At 41.7% G+C, this 16,943-nt stretch overlaps 1 protein-coding gene and 1 long non-coding RNA gene across 12 annotated transcripts in view; one reads left to right on the forward strand and one right to left on the reverse strand.

Moving 5' to 3' along the window:
• TACC2 (transforming acidic coiled-coil containing protein 2) overlaps positions 1-16,943 on the reverse strand; it is a 210,893-nt gene that overhangs the window by 47,287 nt on the left and 146,663 nt on the right. For all 11 annotated transcript variants that reach the window (XM_075935333.1, XM_075935331.1, XM_075935334.1 and 8 more), the window contains 2 exons: positions 15,334-15,512; positions 4,308-5,628 (listed from right to left, as the gene is read on the reverse strand). In XM_075935333.1, the coding sequence (XP_075791448.1) occupies positions 4,308-5,628; positions 15,334-15,512 (1,500 nt within the window). The remainder of the gene's footprint in view (positions 1-4,307; positions 5,629-15,333; positions 15,513-16,943) is intronic.
• LOC112545821 (uncharacterized) overlaps positions 16,642-16,943 on the forward strand; it is a 76,141-nt gene continuing 75,839 nt past the window's right edge. The window contains exon 1 of the long non-coding RNA XR_003089360.2: positions 16,642-16,773. This is a non-coding gene — a long non-coding RNA (uncharacterized LOC112545821). The remainder of the gene's footprint in view (positions 16,774-16,943) is intronic.

The following is a 16,943-nucleotide window of genomic DNA, read 5'->3' on the forward strand; positions in this document are numbered from 1 at the left end:
AAACAAAGAAAAGAGAGACAGACAGAAGGAACTGACAAAAAGGATAAATCTGCAGACACTCTGTTAATGTGTTAGAGCAAAATCATCATTCACTTTTGATACCCTAGAAAGTTTGCACAACCTTAAAACATTTTAATGGGAAGTGTCGGTAGGGAGGTGATAATTCCTAAATCAGTTTCTGTTTTTAAATTCAATGTAATAATTTTCAAACACGTTTTCACCTTATAAAATCCATTTTCAAAGCAGACACCTGCCAGTTTAATTGTTGTCAGTGCTTTACTCACTCTTGCCATTTCGAGGTAGCCATTTGCTTTCTTTTCAAGATAGAGCACTTGTTAATATACAGTATGTAAAAACGTTCCCAAGAAAATTAGTCATTAGCAATTAGGTTTAAAGAAACGGGAACACTGGACGCTTTTATGACTATTGATCTATCAGTAAAAGGCAACAGAGAAAGCTCCTGGTTCGGGTATTTTCAATTACTATTGATAGATTAGATAGATTAGATAGATAGATAGATAGATAGATAGATAGATAGATAGATAGATAGATAGATAGATAGATAGAATTTCTTTAAGTTCTCATATTTTTGGCTCTTAAATGAAATCACAGTATGAGTACTGGCAGTTCAAAGTGAATGCTCTGGTAACCAGGATAGTGCTATTTGAATACCCAGGGGTAAAAAAAGGTCTTAATTCACTTCCATGCTTGTCATCTTTAATGGCATATTTTAAAGCAGAATGATCTTGAAAGCTGGCACCTTCCATATCTAAACAATATCTCTTGAAACACTCTGGGTACTTCCCAACCATCGGTAGAGGGGAGAGCTGAAGTTTAACTTTAAACAGGTCACCTATTCTTTAATCATAGCTAAGCAAGCATTGAGGGAACACCTGCTTCTCTTTGTTCAGTATCATCTCAGCAAAATGATGGTCTCTGAACTGCAGTTAAATATTTAGACACATGACTGGAATGCAATCTGAGTGGAGCTGAAATCCATTCCAAAGTCTGTTCTTTTAACAGAGTGGTGAGTGAGTGTTTAGCATGTTTACTCTTTTACTCAAGGATGGCAACTCATTATTTGCAGTGCTACCTGTGTGCACTTTAAAATCAAAAGCACTGTAGTGTCAGTGATGCTTAAGCTAGTGGCTTACTCCTTGGTATTCTATAGCTCTAGCCTGGAAATAACCATGCTCCCCTCTACTCGAAAACACAACAAGAATACATTTTCAAAACGGTTTGTAGGGATTCTCCATGCAACTCTCAATGTTAACAAAGAGTCTTGGCTTTGAAAAACTATCCCTTAAAATACTAGTTTTTAAAAATAAATAAATAAAATCTTAGGATATTACAGTATCAGTTTAAACTGAAGTCAAGTGATTCCTGAAATGAAGATCTGCAAGCTAAGTCACTATTTAAGGTACTTCACTTTAAAAGCTTCTTGTCTTCTTCCAGGAACCCTGGAAACCCTGGAAGTATTTGTCATTGTGCTTCCTAAACAGTGGTTCTCCAGCAGTGGATCCCATTGAGTAAGCTCATGCTACGTATTCAATAAATTGCTGGACTGAGACCTTGGACATTAAAATCCCCTTTACAATGATATTTAAATATTATACTTAGAGATGCATCTTGGGCGTAACTTTTTAGTTTGGCTATTTTTGTTTAAACTTGATAGATAAATTGTTGGGGAATCCTTTGGGTTTTAGGAATATTGAGGTACATATCATGGCTCAGTAGACTTTCTTAAAATTTCTCTGTCCCCAACTCTGTACTCCAGGCATTTCCTAAAGTTTAAAACACATCATCAGAAAATCTGGCATCTCCCTCAAAAAACTGACGGCATTCTGCCCAACAATATAATACCCTGTAACATTGACTCAGATATTTCCTCCCTCTCACCCTAAAAAAGCAAAACACTCCCAAACATATACAAACCTAAATATGGCAAATGGTTAGAGCTAGAAACCCAACTGGTGGTCGGAAATAAAAAGCACAATTGGATATTCTCTGTTCTTCATTTCATAGCATTGTGGAGTTTTACTTGCCTGTTTTACAATGTTTGCCTTATCTTTAGCTCTTTGATCTTTTGTTAGTTTTAGTCACAAATTTAAATCCTAAAGTGTAGTATGTTATCTTTAATTAGCAGATCCACTGTTAAGCTATAAAGGGACTTGCAGAGAGATCTTATTAGATATGGTCTCTGTTTACCTGAAATCTAAAATCTTGTGACTAAAATCTGTGGTAACTAATTGAAAGATAATTATGTCTGAGGGGATGAGACAGCATAAAGTGCACATCAGCAAGTTAACCACATGGGAATCAGTACAGCCCAACATGAAGTTTTATTAAACAACCAACCAACCCAGATATCCAACATGGCAGCTAGAACCATTTCTCCCACAATTTGGCCTATGGTGTAGAAATAGGAGATAAGGCTAGGGGGTTTTGATCATCTATGAATCCTTAAACTACTTTTATAGGAAGCAATGTTTTCCAAGGTTTCAGCCTCACATTAAAAAATATTAAAAAACAGGAATTCAAATGATAGGTTGGACCTCCCTGGTAAGGATGTTAAGAGGCGGGTAACTGACTAATCGTGTAGTCAATACAATTTGTATCAACTACATAATTAGTTGATAAGGGAAGATGCTCTGTTCCAGCTCGGGTTCAGTCCAGGAGCTACCCCTGCTGCAGTTGTGCAGTTTAAATATAGTAGGAGCCAGGTGGGCAGGCAGCCCGGCTCCTACTATATTTAAACTGAAGAGCTGCAGAAGGGGGTTAGTCCCATATCTGTGCAAGCTAGGACAGAGCTGGGACCCCTGCGGCTCTGCATTTTAAATGTAGGAAGAGACGGGTTGCTCTTCCTACATTTAAAATGCAGAGCCACAGCAGTCCCAGATCAGCGCAAACCAGAACTGCTCAATCCTAGCTCCGAGCTACCCCAACTGCAGCTCTGCATTTTAAATGTATTAAAAGCCCAGCAGCTCTTACTACATTTAAAATGGAGAGGCACAGCGGCCCTGGACTGGCAAGAGCTGGGACCGCTTGGTTCCAGCTCATGCTGGGTACAGCAGCCCTTATTCGTGGCAGGCCAGGCTGGCCATGGGCAGAGGCTGCTCTGGCAGTAGCCCCTGCCTGCAGCCAGCCCGGGCTGCTGTGGACAGGGGCCCGCTTGATAGAGGCAGCAGTGGGGGCAGGTGGCACCAGGGAGATGGTGCTGGGGAGAACTGGCTTTTAAACACCAGCTCCTATGGGGGGAAGGGGAAGCGAGTAGTTGAGTACTTGCTTAAGCTTAAGCTTGACTTAAGTCAAGCTTAAGCTTATCGGGTAGTCGAGTACTTGACTACTCGCTTACGTCCCTACTCCTTAGTCTGGCTCCCCTGGGACTTGACTAGTCCCAGATGAGGGATTTTGCCACACCAGGGGAGGTTATTTTTGGCCTCCTATTGCCAGACTTACCCCCTACTCTGTCCTCTACTCTGTGGACTTCCCTGCTCCCTCCCACAGCTCAGCTGAGCCATGGGCCAGCTCCTGGACCCCCTGCATCATGATGGGCTTCCGGCCCATCCACCCACCGCACTGCAAGAAATCTGATCCTGGAACATCCATGGTCCTGCCGGACCAGAGAGTTCTGGTGTGTAGAGGTGGAAGCAGTAGTAAAACTAAGACAGTTTTTGACTTCTCAAACACATACATAAAAAAAATACATAATGAAAAAATGGCCCCGCTGAAGCCAATGGGCACTGAAGTCAATGTGAGTTTTGCCACTTATTTCAGTGGGACCCGAATTTCATTCTCTACATCCTAATTCCACAAACACTAACTCACAGGAGTACTCTTCACTTATGTGAGCAGTCCCATTAGTTTCAATAGGTTTGTATGTGTAAGGCCTACTTGTGGAAGGAAGGGTTCACAGGATCAGCCTTGTATTAGCAACAAGGCCAAAGAATTATTTTTTCCCATTGCTGAACTCACTGCACATCAATGAGTAACATAACAGAAAATCTGGCACAAATATTGGGATACAGAATCCAGTTATTAATCCAGTGACCTAGTCTGGGTTAGTTTCTATGGATTTTCACTACAAGTTATTTGGTGCTGGGTGCTTCATGACATTGATGATGAAGAGAAAAGCCTACGCTTACCAAGGTAAGCTATAAACATCAATCCACTTGGCCAGTAATACATTTATCAGCACAAAGTTTCCAACCTTACTGAAACCCATGAATCATAAAACAACAGTAATCAGAGTAGAGTGCAAGGAGGAACACTTCCCAATCCAGAAGCAACTCTACCCTTTAACTTACGTTTTCAGTGGTGTCTTCTTTTTTTTTGCAGGTTTATTTAGGTTGTCTCCTTCAGTTCCATTTGTTTCATTGCCATTGGCTGGTATCTCAAAGGAGGCTGGAGATTTGGAAGGTGAGCTGGTGATCTTTGAAGACGGCCTGAAAGAATCAATTGAATCCTCGCAGGTGTCTGGATCAAAACTGTAAGCTTCTTGTGGCAATTTGGGAGATTCTTGCATTTTTGTAGTGGAAGAGAATGGGTTAAAGTTGGGATCATCCCACTTGTCAATATCAAAAGTATAAGAACCTTTTGAAATCGGGATATCACTGGGCTCAGTGAGTGACTTGGTTGGTGTGGTAGGAGCATTATCAAGCTTTTCCACTGTCTTTTTAGTCTTTGGCCTCCTTAGTGGCATTTTGGCACCAGATTTTTTACCTGTCTTTTTGGGCGGGGCAGTGCTTTCTTGCAGGTCTTCTCTGCTGCCCCTTTCCTCAGAATAATCAAACTCTAGTCTCACAGCTAGACCTTTGACTGGAGGATCCTCTTGTCCTCCAGTGTCAGATGGAGTCACCTTCACAGCCTCTGGTGCCGTTGTAAGAGGTTGGGTTTTTTTACTGGCAGGGGGAGAATTTTGCACTTTGCTGCCTCCAGTACTAAATGTACTATTCCCTTCAAAGTTCTCTTGCTCAAAGGGATAGGAAGTTTCAGGCTCAGCGGGGACCTCCTGTTTCTCTGCAGAGATTTGGGAAGGTTCAGTACATTCAGATTTAATTGATTCAACTTTTACTTCAGACACCAGTTTTTCTTCACTCGGGACAAAAGCTTGTTGGGTAATGTCAGATGGTTCTTGTTGTGTTTCTTTCACTGGTGGAGAGTCTGCAGATTTTTTTGCAGATTGCTTCTTCTTTAAGGAAGGTGGCCTGGGTTTCTTTGTTCGCTTAAGGGTACTAGAAGCACTACTTGACCCAGTATTGAACACATCTGCCGTTGGAACTACAGTCTCATTATTGCCAAGATAAGAAACTCCATCAAAATCACTAGCTTGCAAACTAAGGGACCGAGACAAAGTAGTTCTGGAAATTGGGACCGAATCTGTGGATTTCCTTCTAACATTCACTTTAGGGTCACAATTCGTAGCTTCTGGAGTGCTAGGTTCTAAGTTACGGAAAGAATCTACCAATTCAATGTTATCAAAGTCTAAGTTGTAAGTCCCACTGCTGGCTATAGGCTTATCCTCATCAAAGACAGTAGAAAATGAATGGGAGGGAGGACGGAAAGGGCTTTCTTCAATTGATTCAACGTGCGATGCATCAATTATGGACACAGTATCGGAACAGGATCCTACGGGAACAAGGAGAAAAGTCAGTAAATGAAACACATCATTTCATGTGCCCCAGATACTTTTCTGTTTAAACTTTTAAGTATTTTTATTATATTTTATTTAGAAAATATACCAAAAATGCAACAAAACAAAATGCAAGTGATACAATTGGACTAAATCCTAAATGAAAGGACATGCGTACCTCAGGAGTATATTTAACTCATGACATAAATGCAGAAGGATGTTTGGACACTTCTTTTTTTCTTTTGTAGTCTGGTGACACTACATTATAATATACATTTGTGAAAGTTTACATGGAGTATTTTTAGTGGCTATTTCACAGCTTGCTAGACAGATGGAACCCGAGTTAGCAGAATATGCTAAAATACCCTGCATACTGGGTAATCTTACTGCCAAATACTTGCTTACCCACAATTCCCATTAGGATAATGGTTTCATACCTTTCATTTACAGAAGTGTGTCAAAACATATTCTTTTACAGTAACTGGTATTGTAGTCCTCAAATTTGACTGAAACTTCAGTGATTTGCATATTTTTCTCAGTTTAATGTCCCCACATTCTAGCTTGCCCATCCTTGTATAACAAGAAAAGCCTGGAGGTGGGTTTTTTTCCCCCTCAAGGCTTATCAATACTACTTTTGTTTTAGCCAGGTTAGGGGGGAGAAGGAGGAGAAGAGTCAAAATTCAAAATTGATAACTCCATTTTCATATGTCTATACATATGAGTTATTGATAACCTCAAATTTAAAAGAAATCAAAATAAAATCAAGAAAGTTGTTAACAAAAAAGTTGACTATACAAACTTTTCTGGAATTTCACTTTTCTGTTTGAAACTGTCTCACTTTACTAAATTTGTTATTAATAGTGGAGAAAAACCCCATTTGGGACATTTAAAACTAAGCAGTTAAAGCAGAAACAATCATATTTTAGGACACAGACAGAAAAGGAAATGGATTAACTGACCTGGTGACAGAGATGGCAGTCTCCTGCCATTAGATTTGTTACCAGGGTCGGGAGTACAGATGTTAGTAAGTAGTCGTTTATATGATTAACCAATAAGCCTGAGCTTATTGGTTAACTGTAATGATTTCATGTACCACCCCATTCCGCTGACTCTGTATCAGAGCCAGCAAGAGAGGGGCAGGCGGGAGCTGATGTTCGGGGGAGCCAGCTTGAAAGCCGGCTCGCCACAAGCACCGGCTACTGCAAAGCCACTTCTCTCCACCCCACACTGTTGCCTCCGATAGAGAGGCAGCATCATGGGGGGAGACAGGCGGGAGACAGCACACATGAGAAGCCATTTTGCCACTTGTATCAATTCCCACAAAGCTGTTTGCCCCGCCCCTCGTGCTGCTGCCTCCCACTGCCCCTCCCCCTGTGCTGCTGCCTCTAATTGAGTGACAGCAGCATTGGGGGAGGAGGGTCAGGAGGGTGCTGGTATACGCAGGAAGCAGCTTTCAAGCCAGATCCCTGTGTGTATCAGCTCCTGCAGAGCCTCTTGCCTCCTGTGCTGAAGCCTCTCTATCACCTTATACACAATATACACACCACCCTACTGGATTGTGATGTTTGGATCCGTCAAATTTTAACCATTTTTTAACCAGAAAAAGCAGATTTCAGCAGGTCGATATTTACAAATTTGTCCACGCCTATTGAGCAAATAGATGCCCATTTGCCATTTTGTTGAAAGGCATTTTATGTAAAGTTTAATTTTTGCCTAGTTATAATTTTTCTGCATCTATTCTGGTCTCAATCAATAAAAGTTAGAAAATTAAAACACCTGAATTTGTGAAGAGGATAAGAAATAGTGATGTTCTTATTTTATCTTGGTTTATAAATTGCCTACAGAGTCCAAAAATGGGTATTTTTCCAGAGCTGGATCATTAGTGGGATACGTGAGAAATTTAGTTTCAAATGAACATTTGAAATCAAGGTTGCATATCACACAGTATAGTTATGTAATAGTATTAAACATACAAAATAGTGTATTATAAGGTTTTCACTGTGTTCTTAGTAACTTTTCACATGATTTGTATTTCTGTATACTGTATACTAATTTTTAGGTCTTGGTTTGACAAAGCCCTGGATGGGATGATTTAGCAGGAGGTTGAACTTAATCTCCTGAGGTTTCTTCCAACCCTATGATTCTATGAATACATTGTAACAGTTACATGGAATAGACTGTGTACTCTTCATCAATACTGACTTAACTCTTCCACAGATACTTTAAGGTTGCATACCATTCTTTAGAATCATTAATGAGTAACAAATGCATTTCCATTTTCTCTGTATGGATAGCAGCAAATTTGTAAGGTTCTTGATACAAAATTTGTATCCACAACCACATATGTAGCTGCAAAAATGAGCTGCAGATATAAAGCAGATACCCATGGATATAAAGTGGATATCTGCAGATTTGCAAGGCTGTACTTGCTATCTTCCAACTATCCTACTCTGCTTATGTTCAGAAAAGTGCTACCCACTGGCAGTGACCACAGGGAATTCACACTTGCTTTACATACAAGAGCAAGTCATGTGGTCATCTGATTAAAACTATTGGTTTAGGGGAAAAAAACATTCCTTAAAAACCATACAGTTTATTTACAAGTGTGTTTTAAATTATGCTGCTACAAAGACTAATGGAAGGTTACAAAATAAACTCTCAAGATCTGAATAGATATTTGCTGGTTGCCATCTTCTCACTAATATCAGAATAAAATGCATTTATCAATGAACAGTAACCAATCAAATCAGATGTTTTGGGATTTCATTCAAAGAAAGCACTGCAATCTTTCAGGTTAAAAGGATTAAGGAATCATAGAATAGTACAGAATCTGGTGACAGTCATATTTCCTTTAAGATTGCTTAAGTACTCGTACATCCTCCATCACCATAAGAAATTTGAGCAGTGTGATACACAATGAATCAGATATTACGATGTCTGACTAGCTGTTCATTTGTTTCAATCATTAAAAATGACAGAATGTTAAAAACAGTTTGTTACTCATACTACACAAGTAATTTCAAAAGTATAGCTACTATATATATATATATATATATTATACTTGTCACTGTCATTTAATTGCGATAAAGACTCATTAACAGAGCTAACTGGAAAATGGTAGAACTGTTTTCTATTGGGAAAAGCTGTTGCATAAAAATCAGACCAGAACCAAAATTTTGGAAATTGCATTTCTTTTTTCCTGCACAGTTCTGTCCATTAATACTTTGTGTTAAGGTAGCATGGATGAAAGAGAAATACAATCTATAATTATTACTATTGTTTAAATCCTTACAACTATATTTTACTACTAGATCCTGTGGATAGAAAGTATTTCCTCTTTGTTCAGGGGCAGTTATGTATCTGGGTAAGGAATTTTGCAAAATAGCAGATACTAATGCTAATCAGGTGACACTATTTTAAGAATGTGTCTTTTTTTCTTCTTACTCTAAAAGGGTTGTGTTAGGATTCCTTCTTACTGACTGTTTTTTAATTAGAGTTGCTGTTGCCAGCTGAGCTGGTGTTCCCTTTGACACTGATCAGTGTATTGCTAAGGAGACACCAGAAGTGTCACAAAACTCCAGTAGTAGACTAATCTCTACACATAACAGTGGAAGATAGCTAAATGCAATTAATAATAAATTACTGAATAGCTCCAATATGCTTGCATAGTCCAAATGTAGGTCAGTGGATTACAACAAGGAGTCTTCAGAAAACTATGTTAATAATCTGCTATATATTTGAGAGCATTTGTGTATCTGTTTGTTCAAGAATTCCTCCTAAAAGGTAAGAGCAAGGACTATCAAAATCAGTATGCAGTTCCCCCTTATAACAACTTAAAAACCAAGCTAAGGGTTTGGTTGTGCCAGGAAAAATGGGATGTGCCCAGAATGAATCATTGAATCATAGGGTTGGAAGTAAGGATGTTATATAGTGACTAATTGACAAATTGAATAGTCAATGCATTTTGCATCGACTATTTCATTAGTCGATAGGGTGATTTCGCCTATGAAGTGTAGCAACAGCCCTAGGTGAACGCTCCTGTGGAGCCTGGGTCAGCTGGGGACTCCAGCTGATCCTGGACTCCATATGGCGCTGCTGCTTTGAAACTCTGCAAAGAGTCCAAGGCCGGGGTCCCTGTGGGGTTTCAAATCAGCAGCGCCACATGGAGCCTGGACTGAGTGGGAGAGTCCTCAACTGATCCTGGGTTCCACATAGTGCTGCCACTTTGAAATGCCGCAGGGAGCCTGTCGTCAGGTTCTCTGTGGCATTTCAAAGTGGCAGAGCCACATGGAGCCCAGGGCCTGGTCCCAGGCTTCAAGTGGCGCTGCCGCATTGAAGCGCTCCCTCTTCTCCTTCTCCTCCCCCCCCCACTTGCTGCCTCTTTCTGATAGGTCTGGGGTCCTCTCTCTGCAGGGTAGCCTCCCATCCCCAGCCCCATCTGAGCCTCCAAGGTGCCCTTCAGGAAAGGTAGAATAGGGGGAAGGCTGAACCTCCCCTGCCCTGATTCGTAAGGAGACATTGCTGACCAGAGCAAAACCAGGTAAATCTTTTAGGAATAAATACAACAACATAATTAACAAGTAGGGATTTCATTTTGCCAGGCATCAAAAGGACTGAGGCCTCATTGTGCTGGGTATTGTACAAACATATACGAACAGTTGATTTCTGCCCTAGAGGCTTACAATCTAAAAGACAGAAACAAATGATTGGTTGGGGATGGGGATATATAACAAAGCAAATTAAGACTGTGACTAGGGAGGAATGAGCTTTTAGTAGTTACATTTTTCCTTGTGATGGAGGTTCATTTCTTTAAGGATTAAATATTCTCCTGCAGACATGTATAGGTAACAGAGAACAACCCATTTAAGAAAGTTGCAATGCTTTCCAACAGTTTGAAATAAAATGATGTTGAAATTCCACTGACAGCTCCACATACAGGAATATCTGATTCCTTCCTCTTCCATGGCTTTCTCCCCATCCCCACCTCACCATGCCTTTACTTATCCATGTAGTCTTGTGCTCTGCAGTGCACATTTGGGATTAGCACTGTCAATTTTTGTTATTGTTAGTTTGTGAATATATCTAAAACATGGGTTTTTGGTAGCAATTAATTATTACATTGCTGTAGGACTACATTATAGCAAAATGCGCTCAGTCTCTTCCAATGACAGAACCACAGCAGATGGAGACGTGAATTGTACTTTCTGTTGTGAGACAATACCGCTTTATTACTACAGAGCATTTTAAGACTCTGATCTTTTGACATGAGCAGTGTATCAAAAGCGCAATGAATTTTGCCCTTTCACATCAAAATGATCTAAACAAAAGAGTACTACTGCTTGCAACATTTTATCACAAAGGCTGCAGTTTATTCATTGAAGAATACATTATGTAATGTACACATGATGCAGTTGTTAGAAGGCGAAATTTGTCCCTGTGCCGAGGGCCAACACAAGGTTTAATGTACTGCTTAAATCTCACTTTTGGCCCTATTTTGAGGACTTATGTGGTTAATAGATTTTGCGCTGGCCTGCTGCACAGGGGTGAAATTCACCTGCACACCAGTGGATGGACATGAGATACTAGGCTGTACTGAGTGGATAACTGATTACATGAAGCACAAAAGTGCAACTCAAGTGGGTTATGACGACTAGAGACAGAGTCCAAGAAGGCAATTCCAGTCTTTTATTCACTATGGGTACATCTACACTGCACGGCTATTTCGGGATACCAGAGGTATGCCAGAATATCTACCCTGTGTCTACATTAGCCGCAAGTTATTTCAAAATATTTTTCAAAATAACGGGTGCACTGTTTCACCATCCTGGTACACCTCATTGCACAAGGGAAATGGGATGGCTTGAAATAGCATGGTATTTCGAAATATGGTGCTGTGTCAATGCGCCAAATTTAAAAATAAGCTATTTCAAAATAGATTTGAAATAAGTTATGCAATTTGCATAGTGCAAATTGTGTATCTTATTTCGAGTTTAGGTTCCTGTGTAGACACACCCTATGGTATAGGGCCCAGCCTTCCATTCCTTATGCAAGAAAAGATCTTGGACCTGAATGAGAGTTTTGCCTGGGTAAGGCATGAACAGTCAGATCCACTATGTCAAACTCACATCTACAGACATATCAAAAGTATGAAGAATTTATGCTGATGTAAACCAAAGAAGAGCATCAAGTAATGGCTTAGAGCATCAGTTCTCAATCAAGGGTCCATAACTCATGGGGAAGGAGGGGTAGCGTGTGAGCCAGTTTCTGGAGAGGTCTATGAAGCATGGCCAGTGTTACATTGGCTGGGGCCCAGGACAGAAACTTCTGAGACCCAAGCCCTACTGCCCATCAACAGAAGCCATATACCCCACCACCTTGCAGGGCAGATGCAACAAATCCTCCTGGCTTGGTGCTGAAGGCAGGAGCCTCCCCCCACTCCCTACAGTTGAAGCCTAGTACACCCACCCAGCCACCATGCTGGGACCTAGAGTTTTTATGGGGTGGCCTCAAAAAGAAACAGTTTAGAAACCCTAGATGACAGAGACAGAAATTCTGGCTTTTTGGAAATCACGCAATGGCCCACGGGCAAGGTACTGAACCGGGCCTTCAGGAGCATTTGGTTCTAGTCTCTACTTTCCCACAGGCTTCATTTGCACTCTCAAGCAAGTCCATTTGCCTCTCCGTGCCTCAGTTTCCCCTCCCTCCTTTTGTCTGCTTAAATCATAAGCTCTTTGGAGCAACAGGGACTGTTTCTGCTACATGTCTGTCGAGCCTAGCACAATGGGGAGCTGATCTCAGTTGAAGATTCTAGGCACCTTACCATTTTTCCCTTCCACATCCCTGCTTCCTTCCTTTTTCTTTCCATTTATATGGTTTCCCCCTCCCCCCCAAAAAATATTAAACCCAGGCCCTTGAAAAAACATGGAACTAACATGACATTTGTTGTGATCACTTTGCTGTTTGTGAGTTACATGCTTTCCCTCACCTCTTTGGGGCAGGATGGCGGTACAACTGTGTTTGCACAATGCTTAGTACAATGAAGCCCTGTTCTTGGCTTGCTCTTTACGCACGGCCACATTAAACAACAATAATAAATCTCCGGTTGTTCCAAAATACTGTAAATCTCATAAAGCCAGACAGTCTCATGGGGGTTATATGCCACTGTGGGCAGAAGTCTCACAAGAACAATTAATCTTTAATCCAAACCAGGTTTCTGAGCAGAGAGGCAACACGGCTGTGGAAACGCTGGCTAAATGGTGCCTTCTACAATGCTCTCACTGCTGGAATTGCCACAAGGCTAGGGGGACATGGTGGGAAATTTTCCCCAAAGTTTAGTTCAAACAAACCCTCCGAGTGAGAGCACCCACTAGTCCGACAACCACAGCAGCTACTCTAGCAATCTCCTCTCTTGGGCATCTCCCAGCTCAACTGCATGTGAATGGGGGATATACCACATGGCTCACTCTGCTAGCTGCTATAGCAGCACATTAGGGGGTAAGGAGAATAAGAGACGAGCCAAGCTAGCTGCTGCTGGTCTGAGTCGGAGTCCAGCAGCCGGCCCAGACTCAATCCGGCATCTGAAGAGCTGGTAGTGGGAAGGATCCTGGAACCCTGTTTCCCCACCCACGAGTTAGAGGAGACCCAATCTCCCACCCAACTCACATGCATATAGGGGAGACCTCCTTCACTCACAGAACTGTGTACCTAAAGGACTGATATCTAACCTTAAGCTTTAACTCAGGGTGGACAATAATTTGTGAAGGGGGGGGCCACCTGGAAGGGGCGGAGCTTCAGGCAGAAGGGGCGGGCCAGGAGACTTCCCATGCTCCCCTGCCCACAAACCCTGATTGGCTTGGGGGTGGGAGAGCACATGAAGTCTCTGCCCCCGCCCACACCCTGAAGGGGCATATGGCGCCTAAAGAGAACCACCTTTTTAAACAGCTGGTGGTTCCCTCTAGTTCTGTGCGCCCCTTGTGGGGCGAGGCAACTTTGTGTGCTCCCCCATTCCCAGGTCTCCATTGGCCTGGGGATGGGGGAGTGGCAGGGTTAGATTAAATGACTTGACAGGCTGGATCCGCGCCACAGGGGCAGTCTTGACCACCCGTGCTTTAACTACATTTTACTTTCATAACCTTTATTAAATTTGCTCTGGAGTTCAATAAATTAAAAATTCTCACCATGGCAGAAATGCACCCAAGAGAGTCTTTTCTTGTTTCACAGATCATATAACAGAAACAAAAGACAGAACTATGTAGCACTTTAAAGACTAACAAGATGGTTTATTAGGTGATGAGCTTTCGTGGGCCAGACCCACTTCCTCAGATCAATATGTGGAAGAAAATCGGCACAACCATATATACGAAAGCGATACAATCAAAAAAAAGTGAACGCATGTGAAATTGACAAATCAAATTTTAGAACAGAGTGGGGGTGAGGGGGAAAGGTAAATTTATGTGAGGTAGTGACATAGGGGTGATAATAGGGGAAGTTTTATTACCTCACAGAAATAATGAAATTACCTCATCACCTAATAAACCATCTTGTTAGGCTTTAAAGTGCTACATAGCTCTGTCTTTTGTTTCAGCTACACCAGAGTAACACGGCTGCATCTCTATCACTATTCTAAATCATATAACAGGCCTGATCCATCACTACTTTCTTCATAACACAATGGAGAATCAGGCCATATTTTTTAAAAACAAAGATGATGGTGCCAAAACATTAGTAAAGTTTTATCAGGAGACTGATGTGTTGATACTATTTTTAAAAAGTCTATGCTGATCACAGTGTTTAATAAGTACAGGCAGTCCCCGGGTTACATGGATCCGACTTACACTGGATCCCTACTTACGAACGGGGTGAGGCAACCTCGCACTAGCTGCTTCTCCCCAGCAGACCAGGGAGACGTGAAGCTAGCGCCCCCTCCCCCCCAGCAGATCAGGGAGATGCAGAGCGTCTTCTCAGCAGACACCTCAGCTTGAGAATAAAGGACTGAGGGAAGTGAGGTGTGGGAGAATAAAACTGAGCTCTGGAGAAATGTTTGGCTAGAGTTTCCCCTACAATATGTACCACTTCCGACTTACATACAAATTCAACTTAAGAACAAACCTACAGTCCCTATCTTGTACGTAACCCGGGGACTGCCTGTAATTGTCATTACTAAACTAGGGCACGTATGCTATTTTTTTCCTTCGCGAGAGGGAGCAGCATATAACAACTAATCTTCCCGACATCCTTTTATTAGTACCCTTTCTTTATGGGAGATTAACACCGATGTCCCATTGCAGCAATGGTGACCAACCTGCGGCTCTTCAGGGTAGTAGGGGTGGCCTGAGAGAAAATTATGTTTACCGTTACCCATGGACAGAGTTGCCAGATTCTGCTGGTTTCCGTCGTCCTAGTTTTTTTCCTACTGATTTTTCTAAAGTGACACACATGTAAAGCAAGGGCATGTGATGTGAAGTGTGTGCTAACTGCGCTCCCTCTGCATACAACCAAAGCACTGCTATGGGTTCGATTGGCACCCAACCCCTCAATTCTAGGTGTGCAAGTGCTGGTAGCAAAACTACTTTACCCCAGGAGACTATTATAACACTCTTGGAGCCCATTGAGATGAAGAAGGGCCACTCATGCGGCCCACTCATTAGCCTTACAGCCACGTCTTTCTGAGTGATCCAGCCCGCTCGCTATATATTCGTTACCTGTGTCTTCCAAGGGAAGCTGTGTCCTTACTTCCTGTTCAGCTGAGTCTGCTGCTGCTGCTGCTGCTGCTGCTGCTTCTACCACCACTGCTTCCAGTGGTATCTGAGATGGTGCAGGTGGAGCCTTTACAGGAGTTGTGGATTCTGGTGTCTCGAACGCTTCTTCAGAGTCTGAACTCCTGGGGTAAATACAAAACAAGTGTTTCTTTAACAACCTGGGCCAGTGAGCACACTGAGCATTCATGTGTGGAAGGGGCAAGTTGTACTTCGCAATGCAGGGTTTTGCCTTTGCATTTCTCAAAGGCAAGCCATGATGGATTAATTTCACACATGATTTCTAGAGCAAGAATAGCCTGCCTGCAGGTTTTCTCTGAAGAAATCTTTTTTGCGACATACGGTTTCTTTGTCACAAAGTGAACATGCACTAACAATGTAAAAGCTTCCCAAGAAGCCTGCTGCATGGTGTAAAGGAAACTCCAGTATGAAAGCCCAAAACAACGGAACCTTTTTTGAATTTCTGGAAACTTTCTTGTCACAAGCACAGACAAACGAACACAGAAAGACAAAAAGTCTTTCAGGAGAGTTTCATAGCTGTTTATTAAAGGCTACGTCTCTAAAATAATCAAGCCTCATACTGCTGTGTGTGTTCTGACAAGCTAGAGGACACACACTAAGGTAAATGATGGATAAGTCTCAACAGCAAGCCTCTGGCCAGCCCAACTCCTCAGAAATGTTATATTTCATCACGGCTGTATTTTTACATAGCATTTTCGGCAATGATGAGTGACAAGGCTGAAAAATACATTGACTCCTATGTGTTTTCAGTGATATATTTCCACCACTGCATTGTCACATACACATACCAAAATAAAAAAATAAAAAATAGAAGGATCGCAATGGGTGCAAGCATATCAAGAAGACAACAATATGCACAAGGGAGACAACCAAATGCAATGCAAGCTTGAAAAGAAACAATTATACAAAAGGATGCACTGTTAGCCTAAAAATCAAATGAAGATGTTGCTCTACAGGGAATACCACTTTAGGAAACTGTCCTCCTAGATCTGAAAGCTATTCACTTGATTTACTTTGAAACAGAAAAGCAAACTATATTTTAACATTTTAAAAGCCATTTTTGTCTGCCAAGAATGAACTAACAATATTGTCTTGTTAATTACTTAGTAACTGTTTCCACTAATCAGATGCAGTTTTTTTTCTCACTGGATCTGTAATATAATGAATTGAATGGTGTGACAGTTTCCTGAAAAACAAGTCTGACTTGCCTATTTCCAGTGACTCTCTGCATGGCTAGGAGACTGTAGTCTCCACTGCTTCTCACAGCTGTCCACATCCAGCGCGCCCACTGCATTGGGGACAAAATGTGCCATGAAGTGAAAGCCATTTCATCCGTGGAAGCACTCTACAAGTCGTCCAGAAACAGTATGTAGAATTGAGGATTTCTCAGACTTCATAAAAGTTAAAAGAAAACACTGTACTGCCAAGTCATAAATTCTGTTTGGGTTCCCAAGGCTTTTAGATTATCTGAAGCAGCTCCGCGTCAGCTGAAGTACAAGTGGTGGATTTGCATTATGTGACATTTGCTTAAATCT

The sequence above is a fragment of the Pelodiscus sinensis genome, chromosome 8 (assembly GCF_049634645.1).
Source record: "Pelodiscus sinensis isolate JC-2024 chromosome 8, ASM4963464v1, whole genome shotgun sequence".
NCBI lineage: Eukaryota > Metazoa > Chordata > Testudines > Trionychidae > Pelodiscus > Pelodiscus sinensis.